The sequence below is a fragment of the Sciurus vulgaris genome (genome assembly GCF_902686455.1).
Source record: "Sciurus vulgaris genome assembly, chromosome: 2".
NCBI classification, from domain to species: Eukaryota; Metazoa; Chordata; class Mammalia; order Rodentia; family Sciuridae; genus Sciurus; species Sciurus vulgaris.
This window is the reverse complement of record NC_136462.1, coordinates 203,958,050-203,984,880: the sequence shown is the minus strand read 5'-3', so window position 1 is coordinate 203,984,880 and position 26,831 is coordinate 203,958,050. Positions and strand designations below refer to the sequence as shown.

At 50.3% G+C, this 26,831-nt stretch overlaps 3 protein-coding genes across 8 annotated transcripts in view; all 3 read right to left on the bottom strand.

Annotated features, from left to right (window-relative positions):
- The window catches only part of DNAJC5 (DnaJ heat shock protein family (Hsp40) member C5), a 51,252-nt gene extending 42,715 nt beyond the window's left edge, over positions 1 to 8,537 (bottom strand). Inside the window, exon 1 of the mRNA XM_079126489.1 lies at positions 8,436 to 8,537. The gene's annotated coding sequence lies outside the window, so the exon portion shown is untranslated. The remainder of the gene's footprint in view (positions 1 to 8,435) is intronic.
- TPD52L2 (TPD52 like 2) lies at positions 538 to 20,993 on the bottom strand. 6 transcript variants are annotated; one of them, XM_079126481.1, is made up of 9 exons: positions 20,852 to 20,993; positions 17,358 to 17,503; positions 14,145 to 14,293; positions 13,271 to 13,330; positions 8,436 to 8,537; positions 4,757 to 4,783; positions 3,683 to 3,724; positions 2,711 to 2,759; positions 538 to 2,186 (listed from the first exon to the last, which is right to left on the bottom strand). In XM_079126481.1, exons 1-9 carry the CDS (start codon positions 20,874 to 20,876, stop codon positions 2,091 to 2,093), a joined length of 696 nt encoding a protein of 231 aa, XP_078982607.1. In that variant the 5' UTR covers positions 20,877 to 20,993; the 3' UTR covers positions 538 to 2,090. The 6 variants fall into 6 exon arrangements, with proteins under 6 accessions (XP_078982607.1, XP_078982608.1, XP_078982609.1 ...); XM_079126482.1 differs by lacking the exon at positions 4,757 to 4,783; XM_079126483.1 differs by lacking the exon at positions 13,271 to 13,330.
- Positions 20,994 to 23,104: 2,111 nt separating this feature from the next.
- On the bottom strand, positions 23,105 to 24,520 carry ABHD16B (abhydrolase domain containing 16B; the record flags this gene model as incomplete). Its single annotated transcript, XM_079126480.1, has 1 exon — positions 23,105 to 24,520. One exon carries the CDS (start codon positions 24,518 to 24,520, stop codon positions 23,120 to 23,122), a length of 1,401 nt encoding a protein of 466 aa, XP_078982606.1. The 3' UTR covers positions 23,105 to 23,119.
- Between the last annotated feature and the right edge of the window lie 2,311 nt (positions 24,521 to 26,831).

Genomic DNA, 26,831 nt, shown 5'->3' with positions numbered 1-26,831 from the left:
TGACCTCAATCACCAACTCCAAACTTGCCTGGTTCATTCAGCACTTTAGGGGCTTCAGTTACTTGCCATTATTTGAAATGGTCCCCTCGTGCAGAACAAGATAACAGCTCCAAGGGGCTGTTGTGAGCCTGAGTGAACATCCCCTGCACTGCCCTTCTTTTTGAAGCAGCCTCCACTAGTCAGCTTCCTGCAGCTGGGTGAGACTCAGCCTCACAAGCCTTGGCTCCATGCTGCACAGCTCAACTGTGATGGCACTAGATGCTTGCAGGGGCAAGGAGGCCCGCCAGTGGAACAGATGCTGCCTGCCTGCCTAGTTCCTGGAAAGTCCACTCCTCAGCCCCGCAGACTCAGCTTCCATTTAGCTTCCTCAGAGATACTGACTGGCCCCCTTTACTCCACAGAGTAGAGGTTTTGCAGTGTACTAAACTGTCCCCTGCCTGCCTCTCCCAAGGGTATGGTCTATGATGGCAAGGACTCCCCTGGTCTCTTCACCACTCTTTTGCCTTTATCTTGAAAGACACTCCAAACAAGCAGATGTGGATTTTTCCCCAAAGAAATGCTTTATTAACAAATTGCCCATTGTTCATTTTATGAAGATACATCAGTGACCATTCTTGCAACCTGCCTTCTCACCACACCCCATTGACAGCTTTTACCCTAGAAAAAGAACGCTAAGCAGTGCTTTTTTCTGGTTCCTGCATCCTGCTGTGTGTGGTGTAGTGCCACAAAGGTGTCTGAAGTGGCCAGGGCCTCTTGTTATCAAAGGACACGCATCACACTCTACCAGACACTGAGCTGAGCAGCTCCCTCCCCTTCAGGGATGCACAGATGTGCACACAACAGGCAAGGTCTCAATGCCCTGCCAAGAGCCACTAAGGCACACAGCTGCCCCTCCAGACCATGCCTCCTGACATGCAGGCTCCCAGCGTGAGACAGGCTACTAGGGTGTGGCAGTTTAAAAATGGGAAAGAAATCTTTGTAGCTCCTGAGAAAAGGTGACAGTTTCAACTCATCCCAAAATTCCATCCCCAACTGCAGGGCTGGTTCTGCTTCCCATTCATCCTATGTGTAGTGAACAGGCAGATAGGGCTGTCTGCCAGTGCTATGCCGGCAGGCCGGGCCCAGGCAAGGCAGCACTGTGCAGGGGCACACCTTATGCAAAGGGTGCTAAAGACAGGCTTTCTCTCTTGGCTCTGCCTGCCCTCAGAGGCCCAGAAGCCCTTTGGGTCAGAGTAGGGAACCTATGAGAACTGCCAGTCTTTGAGAGAAGCAAGTTTTGCACACAGGGGAGAGGGTATTAGTGAATAAAACACACTAACAGTACAGGCAGGGTGTGACATAGGCCAAATGTAAAATACTACACAGTGCTCAGAAACATTAACGAACCTCTTTTTATATATAAAAAGATTATAAACAAAGCATAAGGTGATGTAAGGCTTGAATTTCAGTTTGAGTCCAAAGAAATAACATTCTCTAAAGATGAGGCGAAAGCCGCTTTAACAAATTTTAATTTTTGAAAAGTTCACTGCATTTAAAAAATAGTGAATCTGCTTCTGTCAAAGCTAGGACATTAGTGTACAATCAGGCAGCTGCTGACCATGTTTCCTTTCTGCGGTCTCAGGAAATGGACAGTTCTCTCATACAGTTCTCTCATTCGGCATCTCCACATAAAATGCAGCCAGCTAGTGTCCTGGGTGGTGTAATTCTTTCTGTGAGTCAGGGGAGGAGGAAGGGAACAGAAGATGCCACTTGTTTTAAACTCAGTATGCTTCTTCCCTCTGTCCTAGTGAGCTCACAAGATTCTCAAAGGGAGTGTGGGCTTTGGCTCAGCACCCTCTGGACTTTCCACACTGTCCACCTCCTGCAGCCCTGGCAAGGACAGCACAGCAATCTGCTGATCTACTGACTTCAGTGTAAACATCTATGCACAAGATTGCTCTAATCATGCGAAGGCAGCAGCCACATCTGCGTGTGAACGGGCACCAATGTCCTCAAAACCGGCCGCTGGTTTGCCCTGGCTGGTGGCCCCATTGCTCAGCTGCAGTTATGATGAGGAGGGTGTGCTTGCTACAGGCGATGCTGCCACAGGCTTAGAAAGGTGCAGGTCCCGGCTGCGGCTGGTCACCACCCCCTGTTGGGGAAGGGAGGCTGGCACTGCCATTCTCTCTGCCACCCACAACCTTCGACTACAGAAGAGAAAAGATAAGACAGGAAAACCTGAGGCAGCACACACACAAGGTAGGTCTAAGCCTATGCTCCACTTTCTACATAAGTTTACGCAACATGAACACCACTCAACAATGAAAAGGAACAAGTCACTGGCTGGCAGCAGCCTGGGTGGGTCCCCAGGGCCTTATGTGGAGTGAAGAGCCAATACTAAAAGGCTAGCTGCTATGTGGTTCCATTTACGTGAATTTTTGAAGTGATAAAATTAGAGATGGAGAACAGATTAGGGGTTGGCAAGACAGGGGCCAGAGAAAGTGAGCAGGGCTATAAGGGGCACGAGGTAATCCTGATGGCATGGACACTATGGTCTTTGTGCGCTGGTCAAGACACTGCACCACAGTTCCAGAAGATGTCCTTAAGACGTCGTCAATGAAGCAAACCACATAAAAGGCACTAGGGAGCTGTCAGCACGACTTCCTACAATAACAAATAATGTGACAGGTCATACCCCATCCAGAGAATTAGATAGTCCAGGGACAGTTACCTTTATGGTCCCCACTCGGTCTTCAAACGACTTGAAGGTGGCAGAGTTCCTTTAGAAAGAGAGGGAAGAGGTGTTGGTGTCAAGAGCAGTTGGGTGCTGCCTTCCTCAATGTGAAGGGCCTCAGGGCTGGGCTGTTGTCCAGAAGGAACCCTGAGAGCATCCCGAGCTCTCACTGCAAAACTGACACAACAAAAGGCAGGGCACCCTAGGAGTCCAACCAGGGTCATTCTGGGGTCCCCAGGTCAGAACTGAGGGCAACCATGCCCCACCACAGGGTCTGCCCCAGATATCACAGAGCCCTATGTCATGGGTGGGATGGCTGGCACATCCCTGCCCTGCTCTGAATGATACCCTTGGCTCTTCTGCACTGGGGTCACAGGAAGTTCAGGAGCCCTCCCACACGTCTCAGCGAAGACGAATGGGAGGACAACCATGACAGTTCTGGAACTACAGATGGGTGAGGAGCGGAAGAGCAAGTCAGCCGGCCCGTCCCACTGGCCCTCGCACAACCAGATCCCCCAAGAGAGTCTCCCTGACGAGGACGGGCTCTGCTGGGCTGCAGGGCCTGGCTGAGCAGGTCAGGAGCAACAGATGGGGTGCAGGTGTTCTCATGGGGCCCTGATGTGTGAGACCTAAAGAAAAAGCCCACTGCAGAGGGACCAGCTTCCATGTGCAGCCTCTCCACCTGCTGACTCCTGCTGACTCCACAGGGAGGATGTGGGACGTTAGGACGGGGGCCCAGTTTAACAAACGGTCTCCTCTAGTGGCCTCAGGATAAGAGCTTCAGTTCCATTAGCTCTTCCTCATTAGCCTAAGAGTCTTCCCTAGCCCTTGGCTGAAAGCAGGGGCTTGGGGGGCGGGGGCGGATCCTAGATTTGGGGATATAGGAAGTACAAGGTATGACTGATGGGAACTGCCCCAACCCCCACCCAGAGACACCGAGGCTCTGAAGCGATAGAAGACACACGTTACCTCATGGCTGGCATACTTATCGAGTGGCGGATGGAGTAGTTGCTGCTTGGAAGCATGGTGGAAGCAGAGAAGGAAGCAAGAGTTAGCACAGAGCACCAACCAGACTGGCAGGCACTTCCCAGCCTGGCTCACACAGAAACCAGCCTTCACTAGGGCAGGAGAGGTCAGACCCCATTCCCAGAAGAGTTGGACTGAGCTGCTGGCCCCTTCCACACAACACCCAGAAGGAAAAACAATGCAAGGCTCCTCTCTTCCAGCTCCACAGGAGGTGCCCAAGGCCAGCCAGCAGTATGGCACTGCCAAAGGACAGCATTAAAAGCCAGTATTGTGCTCGGGAATCAACCCAGGGCCTCACGTGTGCTAAGTGAACATTCTACAACTCAGCTGCACCCCCAGCCCCTAGGCCTGGAGCTTATGAAAAACCTTTGGTCCACCTGGCCTTCACAGACTCACAGCAAGGGAAATGATCCTTGACAAGAGAGAAATATCCAGATCAAGTTAAGAAAAAATATTTAAAGCCACAAATTATTCTGGATTTGGTCCCAGACCTTCCAGTACCAGCTACAAGAGTACCACAGTGTACAGTTTTGGTGTTGGCAAAAAGACACACTTTGTCAGCAAAGGGAGTAAGTAGTCCTGAGGAGGAGTATGTAAGGGCTCCAAGGTAACAAGTGAGACAAAACCCAGTCTGAGGTACAGGACCTACATTTGCTAGACACAGATAGAGCCAAAGGGCTGCCATCACTCTCCTACACAGAAGTGCTTCTTTTCAGGAATAAACTCAAGCGTGGATGCTGAGATGCAGTGCTTTTTGAGGCTGGGTCAGCCACTCACTGCCCAAGGAGCAGGCAGATGCAGCACAGTCAGAAGCATTCAGAGGGGACAGAGATGCCAGGGAGGTGAGGGGAAACAGTCCCGGGATGGGCCACGGTGCTGGCCGATACCCACACTGGAAGGGTGCGTCCATGACACCCCCTCACCCACCTCCGCCCTGCGCAGCTTCCCAGGCACCCCACCCGAGTCCACCTGCCCTGACTCAGAGAAGCCCTCCAAGGTGCTCATGGTCAGTCTTACCTAAAGGAATGTGAGAACGGATGAGCCCTGAAAGGTGGCAGTAGGAGAAAAGAAGGCAGCATTAGACAAAGGAGGCAGTGCCACTGGAGAACCTCTGCAGCAGCCCCAGAGGCCAGGCAGGAGACAATGTGTGAGGGGCACTTCATGACCACTCCTCCAGTGCTCATGCCAGCAGGACACATGGCCCCAGCCTGACTCCACAAGAGGCTCCTGAGAGGACCACCAGCGGCCATATGACCTATGCCTCTGCCTCCCGGCATGGTCACACATACAAGAGGCGCCTGTGTGCACACCTGTTTGGAGGTTAAAGAAGAACAAAGACATGCCTGGAATACAAGTGCCCCATGAGCAGCACAAAGGCACGAAATGTACCGCAAGCCAGCCAGGTTGAGCCAACACCCCACATCCACACAGTGGCCTGTGCTCTTCAAAACTGAAAGGAAACAAGGAACACCTGTAGGACCAAGAACTTTTGCTCCAGGCTCTGTCATTACAGAGGCCAACCTGGAATCGTGTGTCCAAGGGCAGTTAGCTGATGGCATGGGGCAATGCAGCCAGTCTCTCCTCCATGGTACAGCCAGGCCCTCTACCTCTGTACTGCTGGAAGCCAAAAAGGTACACTCCCAACACAAGGAACCCATGGAAGAACATGTTCGCCATCCATAGGTGGACATGGAATCTGCTCCTCTTACCTGAGTTTCCCCAACCAGTAATGAGCCTGGCATAAACCATTCTCTGATTCAAATGCAGTTCCCCTCCTTCCCATCACCTCAGGCCCAGGGCACAACAGAGGTCTCTGAGGCCAGGGCCATTCTAGGACAGGCCATCATGGACATTGGAGGTTGTCTTAAAGGACTTGGAACCAAAGGTCAGAAAGGGCCTACAGGGGCCATGTACCCTAAACTTGTGCTTTCAGCCTCCTGGGTCCAACTCTCGTCCTCAGAAAGTCCTGAGATCTCAGCCTCAGTCTCTAAACAAGACTATTGGCCCCCGTCACTTAACGAGATGATGGGGATCCACCAGGGCCGTAAAGGTCAGAATTCACACCACTACAAACTCCAAAAGAAGTGTACCCAAGGAAGACACAATAGCAAACAGGATACCCTTTAGGCACCTTGAATACAAATAACCAACTGCAGAGAGTTGGGTGCTCTGAATGTCTTGAGGTCCCTGCTCACCCTGGCTGGCCCCAAAAGGCCAGAGTAGTGTGATTAGGCACTCTCAGAGCTATGCCTGCATCACTGCAAGGACCCCGCTCATAGACCACCACCAGTAAGGCTGCACACCATGGGGTCAGTGGCAGGCTTCTTTCTCAGGAAGAGCACAGAGGACATCAAAGAAGGAGCAGCAGAGAAGTGAGATGGTATCCTGTGCTTCCACAAGAAGGTAGGCCAGATGAAGAAGAGTGAGGGTTGGCTGGCTCATAGCCACAGACAAAAGCACCAGGGCTCAACTCTTCCATTAAACTTCCATCCAGGACACACTGAACAAAGGAAGGGAGGATCAGAATGGCCAGCAGCCCAGAGAGAGTAAGAATGCTTCTCATGGATACGACACTCAGCACAGCAGATACTTCAGCTCCTTAAAAAGGTTCTGTGGTAAGATGGGCATTTTTAGGAAGGTACAGGCAGCAGCTCTCCACTGTGGCATTGGGACAGCCCTGCCATACCTCCATGGAGCAAGGCCAGGTCATTAGCACTATGTGACCATCAACTGTCACCAACCTACCACCAAGCAGCTCAGGTGCCTCACAAGGCAACCCAGCAAACAGCAGCTTCATGTTCTCGTGAAGCCCAATAGGGGAATCCCAACAGACCTTTCTTACTGTCAGTTCAGAGCCCTTCCTGGGTCCAGCTCAGCTGTGGTGGGCAGGGCTGCATGCAGGGACCCCAGCACTACATGAGACCATGATTAAAGCCTCTATGTGGAGGTGGATGCTCCAGGGGAGACACACTGCATAGTACTTATGCAGCTGCTGCTAAGCTAGACTTTTGTGGTTTTTTTTTTTTTTTTTTTGTACTGGGACTGAACCCAAGGGTACTTTGCTACTGAGCTAAACTGCAACCTTTTTAAATTTTTTTTTGAGAAACAGTCTCACCACATTGCTGAGGCTGGGATTAGAGGTGTGAGCCACCACACCTGGCTCCAAAGTTAGAAACATATAAATACTAAAAGTTGAGGCAGTAGATTACCTCAAACAAACAAAAAACAAAAAAGATGAATGCAACTTCTGGGCAGAAGCCATTCCTTCTGGTTGGCTAGATGGTTCCCCGGGTATGCAGATATCTGTCGTCACCTCCAACTCAGTCACGGCAAAGTGCTGATGCCAAAGAGCCCCCACTTGGGGATGGGGTTGTGGTTTAGTGGTAGAGCATCACCTGGCATACGAGAGGCCCTGGGTTCAATCCTCAGAACAACAACATAAAAATAGGGGCTGGGGAGATAGCTCAGCTGGTAGAGTGCTTGCCTCGCAAGCACAAGGCCCTGAGTTCGATCCCCAGTACCACAAAAAAAAAAAAAAAAAAAAAAAAAAAAAAGGGCAGGAGGCAGGACATTCTCAACCTAAGGCAGGAGGAAAGTTGCCAGCCCAAGTGGAAACACAGGCCAGAACAGTGAGGCCAGGCATTCTAAGCCACACCTGCATCCCCACCACAGGGACCCTGACCACTGCTTTCATCTGAGTCCCATGGGGGCTCGAGAAGGGAAGGGGTGAGGGGACAACAGCACACTCAGAATGCTCAGCCACCAGATTCTTGACCAGAAGTCACCTTTGGCAGGGCTGGAGTGAGATCAGAGCCTACTTAGCATGCTCAACACCCTGGGTTCCATTCCTAGCACCACAAAAGAGAAAGAAGGAAAGAAGAGGGACAGAAATCTGACAGGATCAGAGCTGCCAGGGATACAGGGAGGTAGGCCCTGCAATTCAGAAGTGAGGGGACTGGTCCTGAGCACAGGTAACAGGGCAGGGCAGGTGGCCCCCAGTGACAGGCCTGGGAAGCTGTGAGCATGAGACCTACAGCTCTCACACCCCACAAGGAAGGACTGCACAGGCACAGCTAGGAGGCAGCATGCCAGGCTGCAGGGCCTAGTCCTCAACAGCATGCCATGTATCAGAGGAGCCCAGGACAAGGAACTCAAGGCAAGTGTACACAGGCTGGCATGCTGAGCCCCTCACTCCCTAGCCCCTGTCCTGCTTGCTGAAGCACCTCTGATGGCCACAAGGTTCCCACTGGCTCTGAGAGAGAACACTAGAGGTGGGGTCTTCTGGTCCCTGACTGCACTCTCTGAACCCTGGCCCAGGCAGACACCTAAGCAAACATCAGACTGAAAGCCAATCCCAGAAACAGCTAGTGGTCTGCCCAGACTGACACTCCATCGGGAACCTGGTCCCAGGTCCCATCACTGCCTCTCAATAGAGTTCTAGAGAGAAAAGCCCTCCGCATCAGTCCCAAGTGTCAGAGGCTGTCAATGGACTAGTGTCTATCCCTCTCTTGAAGAAAACAGAAATGGTCAAGGCAGACTATAGGAAGCAGAGGAACACCCCAAAGAGCCACATGCAGAACAGCCCAGACTGGCAAGGTCACTTCCAGGCTTTGGGTCTAAGCCCTGGCTTGAGGCAGGGTTCCTGCAGAGCCTCTTCCTACTCCTCACCCCACTGACCAGGCCTTGGGGATCTCACCTCATGTCTCCAAGCTTCCTGCTGATGGCAGAGCCCATGGTAGACAGGGCAGCAGATGTCTTCTGTCCTGCCTGTGAGAGGGTTTCCTGGGTCTTCTTGTAGCTAGGAAAAAGACATACCAGTTAGATTAACCAAACAGCATGGATGGTCACAACCCATCACCAAGTAAACGAAGCACCAGGAGAGTCCCTGAGGGAAAGATGGGGAGGAGTGTGGCAGTGGCAGGCAGTGCTGGGGTGCTGTGGAAGGCAGCACCTGGCTTTCTCCCTCACTCAAGTCTCACTTCCAACACTCAGAGCTGCAACCTCCACCTTGTGAGTAGACTTCACCTTACAATTCAACTTCCCCTGCACTGCACCTGACACTTAGCCCACTCTCCTTTCTTCTCATGGCACCTCTGACTGCTTAAAAATGACACCTGCCTGCTGCAGAGAAAACAGGTTCCAGAAGCCCTGGGTCTGCTGTACACCTGGGCAAGCAGTGCCAGAGCAAAAGCCAGGAAAGTCCCTAGCTCTCTGCCTGAACAGGCAATCGCAGGCCCAGAGCTTCCCCTTCTTCTTCTTCTCATGAGACAGCCCTCTGAGGGAAGAAAATGAAAGCTTGGGGCACCCACTGGGCAGGGGGCCAGCATCCACAGTGCAGACTAGCACTTGTGCGGTGACCTCTAGACAGAGGAGCCCAAAGAAAAGACCTCCTCTCTGATCCCCCTTAGCCCCTTCCAGCATCCACCCACACAAGGGCACATTACACTGAGACCTCTGGCATCGGCACCAGCAGGAAGAGTGCAGGGTAGGCAGGCAGGATGCTGAGGCTGCAGGGATGGCAGGGACACAGGTCCACTGTGAGAGCCAACACCGGAGGCTGCTGGCTCTGGTCCAGCTGCCCCCACAAAAAACATGCAGCTTCGAGCATGACAGAATCTGCTGTCAGGCTCAACCAAAGCCTTAGGGACCACAGCTTACTGTGGCAGCTGGGAAACGAGGCTGAATCAAGGTTAGGTGAGGCTCTCAAGGCTGATAGTATTACTGGGCCTACGTGAGGAGCTTCCTCTGGGAAACCTGGCTAAGTCTGAGGGAGAAATGACTGAGACCAGCCCTACAGGAAGGTTCGAGTTCCTCTTGTCTCCATCAGTGTCACCAGGCTACAGGAGGCACCAGCAATGACCTTCTGAGCTCTTCCTCCCACATCCTTCCCCACTCCCTGTACACTGCTATGAAGGCATCAGCTGCCCTCCCTTACCTTCCCAACAACTGCCACCCAGCAGGCTCAGGAGACCACAACCCAGGGCAGGGGCAGGTCTGGCAGCAAGCTGTGTGTGCAGCCCCAAAGACCAGCACTGCAGCCTCCTGAGCCAGGCTGGCAGCCCCTGCTAGAGCCCACTCAAGGCCCAGCCACCTGAACCCCCTCCTGCCAAAGCAAGGGAAGCAAGACTCTTACAAGCACCGGGTGCAGCTAAAAGAGGAACAAGGCAACCACAGGCTGGCAACTTACAAATTCAGAACACATTGCCCTCACTTTTCCCTGAAAAACCAAATACATAAAATCATGGCAACAATCTGTGGTCTATGGAGTAAAACAGTCAAAAGCAGAGGATTTGAAAAAAAGAACATGAAGCTGTGGGTGTGACTCAGTGGCAGAGCAGCTGCCCAGCAGACTTAAAGCCCTGGGTTTGATCTCCAGCACCAGAAGAAAACAAAAATCCTCACAGAATCTCTATTTGTGCCCAAAGGGTGAAGCTGCATGGACAGAAAATGAGCACCTGCATCCAGAACTACCCGGGCACAAAGGGTCCAGAGGCAAGGCAGGGAGCTGGTGAGCAACACTACATGAGGAGCCACTGGTCGCACAGTACTAGGAGCCAGGCTAACATCAAGGGGGGGCTCCTGAGCCCTCAGTGCTTCTGGGTGTGAAGTGAGACACAGAGAAGTAGAAGCCTCAGGCCAGGATACAGCTGCCCACACAGGTCTTGGCCACCACCAGCAGGCTCCAACACTGCCCTTCTGGTCTCTGCACTCCCAGCTGAGAGGGCAGGGTCTCTACCTCTTCCAGAGGTTCCAGTGCCACAGGCCCATCAGGGGCCTCCAACACTCCCTAGAGACCTGGGAGGTTGGCTGTCATCACCACCTAACAAGATGGAGGCTGAGCCCAAGAGGTTGAAGAGCATAGCTGGACAACTTGCTCAGCGGAGCCACTCCAGTTGGCTCCTCTCTGGAAGTTACTTAGACCTTTAGAGAGTAGAGCCCAGGGTGTGTCCACTGGCAAGTATGGAGATCTGGTGGATGTCCTTTTCCAGTCCTTTCTCCTGAGTCTCCCTTTTGGGGCTGCCCCAGCCTTACTCAGGCCAACCAGAGGATACCAGCTCCCTGGCTATAGCAACCAGTCCAGTGAGACTCATACCTGGGCCACCTTGTTGTTGGGCAGCAAAAATGGGAGCAGGGGCTTCTCTGTTAGGAGAGTCCTCCCAGCTCCCCCTTTGGCCAATACTTTTTAGCATTCTGGCTGCTTTCTGTCACCTGTAGCCCAAAGAACTCAAAGTGGACCAACTAGTAACTGATAGTGTGGTCTGCTCCTAGCATCAGGTTTTCAGCTACATCAACCTATAAAAGGAACCTAACAAAATGATAGTTTCATAACCACAGAATTTGGCTACATCCATATACAGAAATGGCCAGTCAACAGAGAAAGGCTCTGGCGGCAGCACGAGCTACATAAGCCAGCGGGCTAAGCCCAGAGATACAGACACTCACATCACATGCTCAGCCACAGTCCCGCTCCATTCCTCCAGGGTGCTGTTGGCTAAAAAGAACTTGTTGTACACACATGGGTCAGGAAAGCCATGCAGCACATTTCCATAGCCTTCTGAAAAAAGCTCTGAGCAGCTGAATGCTGTCAACAACCCATCTCCTGCAGCATGATCACAATACACACCCAAAAGGCAGACACAGGAGAGCCAACATCATCACCCCCCACCCAGAGATGCACCATCCTGGACTATATGTACAGAAAGGCCCCTGGTTCCAGAAGCATAACTGTGACAACTCTTCCACCAACAGAATCGGGGCAGGACTCCAGAGGAACAGGCTCCACCAGGGTAGACCCTGGAAAGAGATCTTCAACCTCTGAGCCACAGATCTCTCTCAGAGGGTCAGAAGTCTACGTGTCCTAAAGCTTTTTTGATTTCTGCAATTCTGGAGACAGAACCCAGGGCATCACATAAGTTAGGCAAATGCTCCTCCACCAAGCTACATTCCAGTCCTTTTTTGAGACAAGGATTCACAGAGCTGCCCAAGGTAGCCTGGAACTTCCAATCCTCCTGACTCAAGCCCTGAGTAGGTGGGGTTACCATGCCTGGCTCTCGTGAGCTCTTTGAGAACTATTTGAGATAGTCTCCCAGTAGCTCTTTGTCGGGTGGCTGTAAACACACAATAGGACTGAAGTCTCTCAAGACTACCTTTGGGCTGAGTCTGCATTGTGAGCCTGTCCACACACTCTGACCCACAGATGACAGGCTGTCTCTTCCCCAGGGACATTTGCTCCCAGCAAAGTCACTGACTAGTGCAGCACCAAAGACAGCCCACAGGTGCTCCTGGAATACCTTGGGTAATATCTGGCTGTTGAAACAAGCATACAAACTGCCAGAGCTTCCTGGAATCTGGTTCCCATGAGATACCAGACAGCAAAGGTCCCCAAGGACCTTTGAGACCAGCTCAGTAGCAACATTTTCACCCAGTTCAAAAGTGGAAGGACCTTGTGCCTGCATTTTTTTTATTTTTTTTTTATTTTTAGTTGTCGATGGACCTTTATTTTATTTATTTACATGTGGTGCTGATAATCAAACATGCTAAGCAAGTGCTCTACCACTGAGCCACAACCCCAGCCCCTTGGTGCCTGCATTTTACAGCAATCATGAAAGCACGTCTTCCCAAATAGGTGACAGAAAGGTCCCACAAAGAGATGTCTGAGCCAGGTGTGGTGGCACCAGCCTATAATTCCAGTGACTCAGGAGGCTGAGGCAGAAAGTTTTCAAGTTCAAGGTCAGCCTCAGCAATTTAGCAGACCTTGCTTCAAAATTTCAAAAAAAAAAAAAAAAAAAAAAAAAAAAAATATATATATATATATATAAATAAAAAACTGGGGCAAGACTCAATGGTTAAGCACCTGTTGGTTCAATCCCCAGTATAAAACAAAAAAAAACACCACACACAAAAGAGAAGTCTGAATATCCTCTACCCAATTCAAAGACATTACAATCAGACATTACTGATCAGATAAATGACATGCTAGTATTTAGATTAACAATCAAAACAGAAGTAACTGAACTACAGCTCTGATAACACAAAGCTATCCACGTGCAGTTCACTCTCCCTCGACAGGCTGTGTAACTGACAGAGCGGCACCTCTCAGACCACAGGACGTCTTGTGACCCCACACAGCTCACCCTCCCACTCATGCAAGAGCCCCTCAGTACAAATAAAGTCATAAGATCCCAACAACTGGAGCTCAGTCTGTGGGAGAAGGAAAGAGAACAAACAAGAATCCACCACCAGCAAAAGCAAAGCAGATGGTCGCTGCTGAAAGCCAAGAGCACCAGCCCCACTCAGGCCCCTCATCTAAGGCAGAGAAGCTTTAAAGTGATCCAGTGGTTGAATAAATTTCTTTCAGCTGCTATGCCCTGTCCACAGGGAGTTCAAAGGACAGTTTTATTTGTATTTGAGATAATAAAAATAGCCAACATATGCTAAAATGCAGTTGGTGCCAAACGTGCACAGCTTCCCCACCCCAGGGAGTCAGGAGGAAGAGGAGCAGAGGAAAGAGCTGGTGGCACAGGCACTCACAGATCAGACTGGGTCACTTTCTCATTCCACTCTCCAAGTTTCTCAGAAGTTCTCACATAGCTAAAAACAGAAAGTCTGTGGTGAATATTTAGGATGACTTTAATTCAGTCTTTGAATTGCTGGTTAAATTCCAGGGAAGACAGAAGGACTAGCTGGCAGAAGCACCTGCCCTACAGCCTTCCCAGGACAGCCCAAGGCCAGCTGAGGCACTGGCAGAGCAGAGTTGACCACTCATCTCCCACCACCAAAGTGGCCTTGTTCTTTTATTGAAAGGCTTCCAGAGGCAGCACCGCTCTAGGGAAGTGGGCGAGCACAGCTCTGAGACTCAGAATGCTCTGAAAGCCACACTTTGGGACTCAAAACTTACAATGTTCTAAGGCAGGAGTGTTGTGCTTCCACAGATGAGGTTTGGGAAATACAACTTGATCTGTCTTGTGTGACACAGCTTTCAGAAACATTCCATCTCCAAAGATAAGCTGTGTCAGAGGAGCCATGGGGCCAGGGCCATGACAGTAGACAGCAATTTCCAAATTCAGAAAGCTGAGGACAGGTGTTCATGTCAGCAGACCTAGAAAAGTCACTCTCATGGAGGACTTAACAGGTGATCTCTCCAATATGGACCCTGAAACACCTTCCTCTTGCCAACTTCTTTGGGCAACTAGCATGTCCATCTAACTTTTGGAACACATACACTCTACATTCTAAGGAAGACAGGGATGGTCCCTGACTCAAAGCCTGTCCAGCTGTTCCCAAGCAGACTTGTTCAATCCCTGTAGCTGAAGGGATCTGGTCTCTAAGTACTCACATTCTCCATCTGCATAGCAGAGGCACTCTCTCCAACCAGCAGGGCATGCCCCCCAAGCATGGTACCTACGCATTAGAGACCTGCACATCGTGCCAGCTCCTGGACAGGTTCTGCTTCAGCCCCACCAAGGTGGAGAGGCCCAGCCTCCTCTTCAGCTCTCCACAGTGCCTCTCCTTGGCTGCCAGGACCTGGCGTAGAGTGACAATTTCTTCTTCCACCTGCAAAGCATGCAGTTGATATGATGGTCTGTGGTTACTTCAGGAAGTGACCAACATCCTCATCCATGCTGCAATAAAGTTTCTCAGAATTTTGTAACAATTTTCTGCTTACAAAAACAAAACCCATCTTAGGACTAGCATCTACAGCAGCATTGTTTTTATCTAACCAAGCTCCCCAACTTCTGGTGAGGCTGTCAATCACGGTCCCACTGAAGGAGTGAGGGTTTTCTCAGGGTGGCCAGATGAGGCCTGTCAGAGCTCTTCCCAAGGAATGGGCATATGCATCATAGAAGCCCCTTCTTCCACTGAGCTCTGGGTCCCAGTGTGGACACAGAAGTTCTTTCCATGGGGGAATCCCCTATGCAGTGAAAAAGAAGCAGAGCTGAAAGATAGAAGGACAGAGACCCAATTGACAGAAAAACAGTCCTATGACAACATCTGTGTTTCTGAGGCCAGCTCCAGACCTTGGCAAAAGTCAGTCACACAAACTGGGCACCATGACACACACCTGTAATCCCAGCAGCTCCAGAGGCTGAGGCAGAAGGATTACAAAGTAAAAGCCAGTCTCAGCAACTCAGTGAGGCCCTGAACAACTCAGCAAGACCCTGTCTTTAAAGTGCCCTGGGGGGCTGGGAGATAGCTCAGTTGGTAGAGTACTCGCCTTGCAAGCACAAGGCCTTGGGTTCAATCCCCAGCATCAATCAATCAATCAATCAATCAATCAATCAATAAATCAATAAATAAATAAATAAATAAATAAAGTGCCCTGGGTTCAATCCCTGGTACCAAAAAAAAGCCAGTTTATACAATGTAAATGTAAATTCTCTTGTGTGCTTAAGGCAGTTTTGAGTTGACTAATGGAAAGATTCCTGATATTAAGGATTTGAATTTTCTCAGGTCTTAAATTTAAAAATGAAAGAATTCTGAAGTGAGCATCCTTTGAAGCCAGTTTCTGTATAATGAACCATTCTAAAACATTTCCTTTCAGTCAAGCATGGTGGGCACTCCTGTAGCCCCTGGTGCTTGGGAGGCTGAGGCAGGTAGATCACTTGAGCCCAAGAGTTTGGGACCAGCCTGGGCAGCACAGTAATACCCTGTCCAAAACAAAACAAAACAAAACAAAACAAAATCCTTTCCTATAAAAGTGACTGTTTATATTAAGACAGTTAAAAAGGGGCAAGGGGGTGGTGGCCTGGGATTGTAGCTCAGTAACAATGCCTAGCATGTGTGAAGCACTGGGTTCAATCCTCGGTACCACATAAAAATAAATAAATAAAATAAAGGTACTGTGTCCATCTACGACTAAAAAAAAAAAATTTTTTTTTTTTTTTTTTTTTTTTTGCGGTGCTGGGGATCGAACCCAGGGCCTTGTGCTTGCAAGGCAAGCACTTTACCGACTGAGCTATCTCCCCAACCCCTAAAAAAATTTTTTTAAATAAATAAATAAATATTTTAAAAATGGGGCTAGGATTGTGGCTCAGTGGTAGAGCATTTGCCTGGCATGTGTGAGGCCCTGGGTTCAATCCTCAGCATCACATAAAAATAAATAAAATAAAAGCATTCTGTCCATCTACCAAAAAAAAAAAAAAAAAGGCAATGACAAGGGCATGTAGTCTAATTGTCTTGGGGAGCATGCCAATTAAATTTTTTTTTTTTTTTTTTTTTTTTTTTTAAGAAAGGCAGCATTCTTTTGTTGTTGTAGACGGACACGGTACCTTTATTTATTTATTTATTTTTTTTATATGGTGCTGAGGATTGAACCCAGTGCCTCACACGTTAGGCAAGCACTCTACCACTGCGCTATGACTCCTGCCCCTGAAATTTATAAATGACACAAAACCTCTTCATCTTGCAATTCAACTCTGAAAAAGACTTTTGTGACTTCAGTTTCTAAACCAACACATTCTGAAATAAAATCAAAGTCTCCTTAAAGCCCACAGTATTTTTCCCTCATCCTCCTTTCAATCCAAAGATAGCTGTATGATGTCCTCTTGGTCTCAAAGTTGGTTGCAAGACTAAGGCCCAGCTGCTCAACTCAATCTGCTCAGACTTCAGCCTGGGCCTAGAACACTCAGGACAGAGCTGGCCTCTGAAGACAGAGCAGACGCCTACAGAGAGTAGCAGCAGACAGGGAGGGCTCTGAAGCATGACAGAAGATCACAGCAGAGTCTGGAGGCCTACAGAGCTCCAAACTCAGTCCATATGGGCACTAAGGTTAGATATTTAGCATTAAACTTTGCATCATGGGTTGAAATTAAACTCTTGACAGTTGGTTTAAAAAAAAATAATGCTTGGAGGCTTTTGTACTTAATTCCTATGTTACTTAAGAGACTCTCACCTTTTAAAAAAAACCACCCAATGCTCATTTTATTAAACAAAGTACCTTCAAAAACAAAAATAGGCATATAGACTCATAAGGTCTTAAAAACAACTGTCAAAGCCAGGCACGGTGACCATGCCCTATTCCTGCTACTCAGGAGGCAGAAGCAGGAGGATGGCAAGTTTGAGGCCAGCCTCAGCAACTTAGAGACTCTGTCTCAAAATAAAAAATAAAAAAAAGGGCTAGAGATGTGGTGATGTTAAACACCCCCAGGTTTAATCCCTCGTACAAAAAAAAGGTCCAGGCCAGCCTAGGCAAATTATGAGAGCTTATCTCAAAATAAAAAATAAGAAAGGGCTGTGGCTCAGTGGGTGGTAAATCCCCAGTAAACCACCACTCCCCCCAAAAAAAGGGGAAAAAAATGTTAAGTGTTAACTCCAACAGAGAAAATCCCAGCAGACCGCATGCTCAGAGAGGTCAACCGTGAGTGGATAATCTCCTGGAACACCTACTCAGTGCCAGGCAGAGGCAAGTGAGATCAGGGCCTGCCTCTACAGCCAGTGGTTCTGAGTCTATTCAAAGGAGTTGGGCACATAAGAGACAAACGTGTAAAGGGTGGGAACATGTGAGCTGGTGAACTCCCAGGGCAATTCCTCTAGAGTATAAGGCAGTGCTCTGGCCCTTCACTAACCCAAGAGAACCTGGATTCATGATCACCCCAGGACAGAGGCCGAGTCACAGCACCTTAGCAAGCTCAGCCCTCAGCTCCTCCTCCTCAGCCTCCGTCAGACCCTCAACAGCAGGAGTCCGGGCAGTCACACCTGGGTCGACAGGGACATCAGTCATGAAGTCAGACAGCAGACCTTTGTTAGGAGAATTCAGGTTGATATCTGCCACGACAAAATGGGGTCAGAAAGTGTCAACTGGGAAGTAAATAGGGTAGAGGTCTCCACCAGGAAAGAATCAAGAGTGATGGGACAGGTGACGGGGAGAGGGAAGGAGAATAGCAATGCCTCTCTGTGAAAGACCTGTAAAACAGCCTGGGCATCAGATAGAGGGCAGCTACCTGAGATGCAACCTCAATACCACCTTTGCTGCTAGAGCACAAGAAATGCTGGGCAAGTGAGCCAAACCCTAACCCTGGTTTCCCTGTAAGAATACTACCTTCCAGGCAGGAAATCCTGGCTAGAAAGAAAGTGGCTAAATCTAATAGACTTCATATTTTAGAGCAAAGGAATTTAACATGGCCATAAACATACAAGCATTACCTTCCACTCAGATGTCTGCCAGGGACATGCTAAAATTACAAGGAACATGTGCTAGTTATCCAGTAACCACAAGAAATCAGTAAAACAAAAAAACACTTTTAATACCATTCTTGAACCTCATCCCATAGCCAGACACCAGCACATGCAGAGATGGAAATGGGCATACTGCCTCCCACGCCTCTGCCACACTGGATCATGTTCAAATTCCTGTAGTCACTATTTTTTCTTCACATTAAGTGTATCTTCCTGTCTTCACTGAAGGCCCAAAAGATTTAACATAGGGAAAAATATTACTTGAGCCAGGCGCAATGGTGCATGCCTGTAATCCCAGAGTCTCAGGAGGCTAAGGCAGCAGGATCCCAAGTTCAAAGCCAGTCTCAGCAACTTAGCGAACTACTAAGCAACTCAGTGAGACCCTGTCTCTAAATAACATACAAAAAAAGGGCTGGGAATGTGGTTCAGTGGTTAAGTGCCCTGAGTTCAATCCCTGGTACCAAAAACAAACAAAAAAATTACTTCAGTTCTCTCCAACTACAAACATATGACTTATTGCTAGTACCTTTATATAATCAACAATGAAACATCTTCCCTCTTAACCAGCACTTTATGTGAACAAACAGGCTTACAATGATATGTATTATGTTCCAATTAAAATAAAGCCATAAAAATTGGAAAGGAAAAGTGTCTTTAATCACAGTAAAGTTTGTCAACTATACAAATTCTAAAGAGTCTACTAAAAATGAACTGAATGAACCTAAAACCAAAGATGCCATATTTACAAGCAGTTGGCTGCTGGACACCTTGACTCATGCCTGTAATCCCAGCAGCTCAGGAGGCTGAGGCAGGAGAATTGAGAATTCAAAGTTAGCCTCAGCAACTTAGCAAGACCCTGTTTCAAAATAAAATATAAAAAGGACTGCAGAGGGTAGGGTTAGGATTGTGCTCAGTGGTAGAGCATTTGTCTAGCAAGTGTGAGGCACAGGGTTCAATTCTCAGTACTACATAAAATAAATAAAATAAGGGCATTGTGTCCATCTACAACTAAAAATAATTTTTAAACAGTCATTAAAAGGGGGCTGGGGGGCTGGGGGACTAGGGACGTGGCTCAGTGGTTAAGCACCCCTGGATTCAATCCCTGGTACCAAAAAGTAAAAGGAACTGGCTGCATCTTATCCTCTTCACACGTCCCACAATGTTGAAGCTGTACACTTTCCTGGTACTCAACAAATGCTTATTAAATAAAAACAACTATTTCTTTTATCAACTGACTCTAATTTTTAACTGAAATCAACCTACATAATTTTACTTCATCACTCACTGGGTTGAGCCTACTCAAGTTCAGTAAGAACCTTAAAATTACTACAAGTTTTCTCCCATATTTTAAGAAATAAATGAAGGGGCTGGGGTTGTGGCTCAGTGGTAGCCTGGCACAAATGAGGCCCTGGGTTTGATCCTCAGCACCACATAAAAATAAAATAAAGGTATTGTGTCCACCTACAACTAAAAAATATAGTTAAAAAAAAAAAGAAATAAATGAAGGCATTTTCAATAGTTTTTCCCCTATAAAGCTAAAACTGGATCCTATGGAAATCACCCCAGATAGAAACAAAGACACCAAACTCATCACTTACTGATTTACAGAAGGGATTAAGGTCAGGAAATTATCTTATCAATGGTACTACAGAACATAAGTGTGGGGCTGGTGCCATAGGTAAAACTAGTGAGCTAAAGCCCCCACCCATCGGTGAGTCTCAACTCTCTATGACTATACTCATCTATAAAATGAGGGTAATGCAAGGACCAATCTCAAAAGGTTACTCTGTAATAATAAAAAAATCACCTGAGAAACACATTCAGGATGGTGTCTGGCACATCATAAATGCTCAGTTTTCTGTATTCCCATGACGAGACTCTAATGGCTGTGATACTACCTCAATTAGAGATGCAAGTAAAACAATAAAAAGTCTTCTGAATTTATCAGAACTGGAGACTCTAGACTCAACCATTTTGTATATAGCCACTAAAAGTAGAAAAACTTCCAAGATGTGTTAGAACCCAGGAATTTCAATGATTAATGAATATGCTGGTACAGGGCAAACATTAAGAAAGCTTCCTGAACTTATCAAAGTAGTTATGTCTATGCAGAAATTCAGCAACCCATTTCTAGAGTCCCAGAGTGAGAGGCATATTTGTACCACCTTCTCTAGATTTTAATCTCCTGGGCAGAGGCACACAACTGTAACTCTAGCGACTCTCAAGGCTGCAGCAGGAGGATCTCAAGTTGGAGACCAGCCTGGAATATTAGCAAGGTCCTAAACTACTTAGTGACACCCTATCTCAAAGTAAAAAATACAAAGGACTGTGAATGTAGCTCAGTGTTAAATCGTCCATGGGTTCCATTCCCTGGGCCTATTCCACACCCCACAGTAGCCACCTCATCCTGGTCTGGGCGTCTGTTCTGGAAACAGGCCTGGCGTGCTGGGTGTGCCCCTGACTCACTCCACCCTTCTTCCCAGAAGGCAACCCTAAGGCAGCCAGGCAGCGTTGCCACCCAAGGGGCGCGGCGCTCAGCACTGGAACGGGCTCCCCCCTCTTGCACGCCAGGAGTCGCCCACGACGCTTGGGCCCCGGTCCAGAGCCAGAGGGCATCCCTGAAAGCCCTGCGAAGGGACAGGGGCGGACAGGGCGCACAAGGGCAGGGGGTGAATGGTGCCGCGGGAGCTGCCTGGAACGAGAAAGCCCAACTGAGAAGCGGGGACGCCGGTCCTAGAGCGGTCCCGGGGAGGCCCGCAGCGCCGCTGGAGAGAAGCAGAAGATGCACGCGATCGTCGCGAGCTTGGAGGTCAGGGGCCCGCAAGTGAGGCGGGGCCGCGGCACTGTCCCGCAGAGGCTGAGGAGGTGGAAGGGCCGCCGCGGCCCAGAAGTGGGCCCTGGGGGGGGCGGGAGGCGGGGCGGCCCGGGCCCGGGTACCTTGGCCGACGGAGTCCATGTTCATACGGCAGCCGGGCGGCAGCTGGCGTCCCGGCCGGGGTCACCGGCGCTAAAGGAACCAAGGGGCGGCACCAGGAGCTGCCCGCCGAGCACTAGCGAGCCACCGGAACCGTCCGCCCGCCGCCGCAGCACGTAATCAGCGACGCGCCGACCCACTTCCGCCTGTGTGCGGCTGGGCCTTCGTCCCGCCCCCATGGTCGACGTCCAATGAGAGTGGTGTTTGGCCCCGTCTTGGTTTGCCCGTGCCGCCCTGATAGGCCGAAGCTGCAGGCAAAGCCGGAAGTGGGCCTGGGGGCATCCCGTCCTGGTTGGCTCCACCAGCGAGACTCACGGGTAGAACGGCTGGAGGAGCAGGAGGCTGGGGGAGGTGGGAAGCCGGAGGACCGTCCAACACGGCGCTCCGATGCCCGGGGCTGAATCCGCGGGACCCTCGGGGCGTATGTGCAGCTTCCCACGGGGGCCTTGACCGCGCATTTTAGCGGGTCATACCTTTGAGATCTTGCCAAGGCGGGACCCCTGACTTGGGGGGCGTCGGCTTCTGTCCACCCAAGCCCTCGCAAGTCCTTTTTGGTTTTGTTTTCTTTTTCCAGGTTGTCCTCTTTATGAGCACTTTTTAGAAAAAAATTTTAGTTGTAGATGGACACAATGCCTTTATTTTTTATGTGGTGCTGAGGATTGAACCTAGTGACTCTCACAGGCTAGGCAAGTGCTCTACCACTGAGCCACAATCCCAGCCCTATGAGCACTTTTTATTGTATGGGGTTGCGTAGAAAAAGACGAGACCGTGATTCGTCTTCTGTCCTGTAGGCGCCGCTGCCTGCCCCCCTCCCCCGGCTCAATCCCTGGACTCTTGATCCTGCGCGTCTGCGCCCGCTGAGCTCACGCGGGCGTGGGTACTGCGGGGACCCCTCTCTCGTGCCCGAGGGCCAGCGCTGTGTGTGCACCCCGCTATTTCTCACTTCTCACAGCAACCGGTGAGCCAGCACTGGCGCCCTCGCCGCTTTACAGATGAAGAAACCGAGGCCAGGGTCACTGAGCTAGCTAAGGGGCTACCAAGATTCCAGAAGATTCTGGAATAAGATCCTGCCTGACTTCAAAGGAGAGGCTTGACCACTAGGCACCAGCTACTAAAACAAGTCCCACTATCTCCTTTCTTTGGCCCTTACTCGTTCTTGGAAATAAATGGTATTCACACCCTTTGAGATCTATGATTGCCCTAGACTGACTGTACTCCCCACTTCCAGCCAGGCCACTACAGGTGCTTGTCCACACACACACACACACACACACACACACACACACACACAAAGAAGATCTGGAAGCCACTCTTCACCTGTCTCCCCTCCTCCTGCAGGTGTCTTTCTGGTACTCATACACAGACCTAGGGTACTTACCATATGTTAATTTCCTATTCTGGGTTGCCCAGCAATACATCATCCCCGCTTGCCACCTTACTCAACCCCACCTGGCCAGCCACTGTCCACAGAGGCTGGGGATGACAGAGACACTCCCTGGTTGAGGAAGACACTACATTACACATGGTGGTGAGCAAAAGCATTCTCACATTCTGTGTTGCATCCTTGAGCCAGGAACAAAGCCCAAGCCTGGCCCAAGAGAATGCCCAGCAATGAGCAGCCAATGCAGCTATCTCTAGGCCCTGTGCCATCCTGTGCCCAGTTACTCCAAGTCTTCAGTCTCTCCATGAGCCACCCCCCAACAGAATGTGGTGGGAAGGCAGTCTCTGCAAAACAACTCGGAACGTCTACCTGCTAAGACACTGTGGCCCTACAGTGCCAGTGTCCTTCCACAGCAGGACAGCTTGTACCCTTAATCACTCAATGGACATCCTCTTTCCAGGAACCATCCTGAACCAAGGCCAAGTTAAGAGTGCCTCCTTGTGGCCCCAGAGTCTGTTCCTGACAGTCTTTTGCAATGACAAGCACCCATTACACAGTGTTGCCATAAACTGGGTTGGGTTCATCTTTGCATTCCTTTTGGGAACTGGGCACATGTGTCCAAAATTGTGGAAGAGAGAGGAAAGAGGGAAGCATAGAAAAACAGAGGGAAGGTCTGAACACCCCCAGGGTGGTAAGCACAGTCTACACATACTACCCAACCTCCCCAGACTCCAGGTCAGGACCCCCAGCAGGACCACCATCTCTGGTTGGGAGTGTAGGAGGGGAATGGTTCTAAGGCCTGGAAGAAGGTGTACAAGTACCCAAACGCATCAGCCTTGGGGACCATAGGCTACAGTTCCCAGGGCAACTGGAAGTCCTCGGGCTCCAGTGGGCTGCAGTGAGTCGCCTCCACATTCTTGAGGTGCTTGCGTGCCAGAAATAGTGCGAGCTGCCGTCGTCGCCGTGGGCTGAGACCCTGGCCCACAAGCCAGGGGAAGGAGGGCCCATGTGGCCCCCAGTCCTGGTCCTCCAGCTCCTCCTGGCAGCACTCACGGTAAGAGCGCAGTGTTGCCAGGCACCACTCATCATCTACTCGGTAGCGAGCATAGAAAGCTGCCTCCTGTGCTAGGCTGCTGGCTCGCAGCCAGCGGGTCACGACAGCCCGGCCCTCGCGTGCCATCACAGCTGGGTAGCGGTGCTGCAGCAGGCGCAACAGCAGCTCATTACCACGGTTGCCCTCCACGTCGCTGGGTGGTAGGGTGGGCAGCTGGCTTGAGGTGCTGACCACTTCATCCTGCGTGCGTCGGAGCAGCAGCACTGGACCAGGGTAGCAGCACAACTGCTCTGCAACATTGAGGTTGAAGTGCTCCCGTACTGTGCGCACCACCAGCCCCTTCCAGCTGTGGGGCATGACTTTCAGTGCAAGTGGCACAAGGTCATCAAAGGTGGCATCCAACACCAGTGCACCCAGCTCTGGGTAAGTCATGGTGGCCCAGGTAGCTGTGAAGCCACCAATAGACCAGCCATAGACCACCACGTGTGCGGGCGGGAAGTGCAGGCGGTACAATGCGTACTTCACCACTACATCCATGGCGTTGGCGTCGTGCTGGGGGAAGGGCGCGCCTGTGCTGCCCCCAAAGCCAGGGTGGTTCCACCCCAGCACGGAGTAACCGGCCTCAAGCGGTGCTGACAGGCAGCCCATCTCATAAAAGCCTGCGTTGCCTTCACAGCAGATGACCAGTCGCAGGCCCTGGCCCTGGCTGCCAGGGTGCTGGCGGCGATCCATGAACATGGTGTCTATCTCATTGCCGTCACAGGCCACCAGCTTGGCACGCCGGCCGTGGTAGCGCTCCACGAGACGCTCTTGGCCCTGCTGAAGTAGTGGCAGCAGCGCGCGTGTCATCAGGAACATGGAGCCTGGGTACACGAGCCAGCGGCCTAGTGAGTGAGCCAGCGCGTAGCTGGCGAGCTGCCCCGGCAGCTCCCGGATCTGCTGTAGGAGGCACTGTGTCTGGCTTCGAGCCCCATGCGGCGGGCGCCCCTGCGTATCCCCGCCCAGGGCCGCGTCACGCAGTAGCCACACGCCCGCTGCGGCTGCCGCGCACGTCAGTGCGCGGTGACCACTGCCTGCGCCCTGCACGTCATCCCAGCGAAAGTCCACTGGCCAGCTGCGAAAGTTGTAGGTGTAGTTGGCGGTCAGATAGATCTTGAACACGTGCACCAGCGCCTTCACGAAGCAGATGACACACATTGATGCCAAGGCTCTGCACTATCCCGAGGCCCAGTCACCGGGCTAAGTATCAGAGGGAGGCCCAGGCCCGGCCCAGCGGGCGGCTGCGGGGGCAAGCGCCGCGCAGAGCAGCCTTGGGGTATACCTCTTCTGGGTGGGCCCTAATGGCCTTTGTGACCTAGGCCTTCTGGGACCATGGGTGGGGAGGCTACATCCACCAGGACAGACCAGCTTTATGAGTCACTGTTGCTGGGGGAAGAGAAGATACTAGAGTGATGGGCACACAAAGGGTTCCCACCTGTGGACTCTTCAAGTTCAGCCCCACCCTGAGACAGAGACCTTAAGACCTCGAAGCCACGCCCTCTGCAGGTCCTGCCCCAGCACCTCCCTCTTGCTTAACTGAAGCCAAAGGCCAGAAATGTACACCTCCAAGTTTGCTGTGGAACCCGGCCCTCTGGGGTCCCCTGGTGTACACCTCCTAGCAAGGGCCCCGTCAGACAAGCTGCTGGAGCAAGGAGGCAGAATTTGCTCCTGGCCTGGAGCTCCTGCCCCTCTGCGGGTTCCGTCTTAGGAAAGGGAGTGTGGGCAGGCTGGAATCCACCCCCTACCCCACCTTCTCTGGATCCTCTTTTTACTGGCACCAGCAGCAGCAATAACCTTCCCAGGTGGGTCCTGCCAGGCTGGGGTTCCTCTTTTTCAGCCCTAGTTCAGCCTCCCCTCCCTTCAAACCACTCCACAAGCTGTATCTTCCTCTTTTCTGGCTCTGCTGGCTTCTCCTTTCTCTCATACATGGGAGAGGACTGACCCACTTGAGGGTCAAGGGGAAGATTTGGAGGCCACCACATGGGCATCACTCAAGAGACTCATTTAATATTGTCCAAGACCAGAAACAAAAATGCAGAACCAGGGAAACTCAGATGGACTTCAGAGTCCAAGAAGTGGACTGTCCTGAGACCACAGGCTTTGGGGGAGACAGATTTAGGGTCTCAAGAGCCCCCTTGACTTCCCTGCTCTTAGGTTGGGTTGGGGGAACCACCTGGTCCAAATAGCCCCCTTTAGCTTTGGGATCTACTAAGGGATGTTGCTGTCTGTAGGAGTTGCAGATGGGAGAAGGATCAGTTGATCCCCCCTCCACACACACACCTGGGGTTTCCAATAAGTACAGAATACATAGTTAAAGTTAAATTTCAGATAAGCAGCAAATACTTTCTATGAGTATAGCCCAAGCATTGCATGACAATCCCTGACCTCACGGTGGACATGGAAGTGTACCCTTAAACTATTGTTTTCACTTTGAGTACATGAAATTTTAACACTTCACTATAAAATAGACTTTGTAGTCAGGTAAGTGGTGCATTCCTGTAATCCCCATGACTCAGGAGACTTCAGCAGGATGATCCAAGTTCTAGGCCAATCAGCAACTTAGCAAGATCCTGTCTTAAAATAAAATAAAAAGTACTGGGGATGTAGCTCAGTGGTAGAGCACCCCTGGGTTCAAACCCCAGTACTGCAAAATAAAATAAAATAGATTTCATGTTAGAGGTTTTGTCCAACTGTTGTCTAATGTAAAAATTCTGAGCACATCTAAGGTAGGATAGGCTAAGCTATGAGCAGCAGGTTAGGTGTATTATATACTTTTATTCTTCTCTCTCAGTATTAGGGATTGAACCTAGGGGTGCTCTACCACTGAACCACATCCCCAGCCCTTTTTATTTTATTTTGAGACAGGGTTTTGTTACGTTACCCAGGCTGGCCTCCAACTTTTGATCTCTTGCCTGAGCTTCTCCAGTTGTTGGAATTACAGATGTATGCCATCACACCTGGCTTTAAATAATTTTTTTACTTCAAATATTTGCAACTTCTTATAGGTTAAGAAGTCAAAGAACATCTGTATTTAAAAATTGTTTGAAATTCAAGTACAAGCCAGGCATATCTATAATCCCAGCAGCTGGGGAGGCTGAGGCAGGAGAATCACAAGTTGAAAGCCAGGCACATCAACTTAGCGAGGCCCTGAGCAATTTGTTGAGGCCTTATCTCTAAATAAAAAATAAGAAAGGCTGGGGATGTGAATCAGTGGTTAAACGTCCCTGGTTTCAATCCCCAGTATCAAAAAAAAAAAAAAAAAAAAAAAAAAAAAAAAGGGCAAGAAGGTGCCCTGGGTTTTGCTTTTTGTTTTTGGTTTAGGGGGAGGGGAGACCTCAGCCATCCCAACTCCTTTTTATTTTTTATTTTGAGTCATGGCCTCACTAAGTTTCTCAGGCCTCCCTAAGTTGCTTAGGCTGACTTTGAACCTGCAATCACTCTGCCTCTGCTTCCTGAGTTACTGTGATTA

Bases quoted from the DNA above. Each gene is read 5' to 3' on its own strand.
- TPD52L2 (XM_079126481.1), bottom strand. From the start codon at position 20,876: ATGAACATGGACTCCGTCGGCCAAG. The intron at 13,331-14,144 runs GTAGGTACCATG...TTCTGTTTTTAG, and splicing joins GATGTGCAGGTCTCTAATGC to CTATGTGAGAACTTCTGAGA. The intron at 4,784-8,435 runs GTGAGATCCCCA...GCCACCTTTCAG, and splicing joins AGGAAGCTTGGAGACATGAG to GGCTCATCCGTTCTCACATT.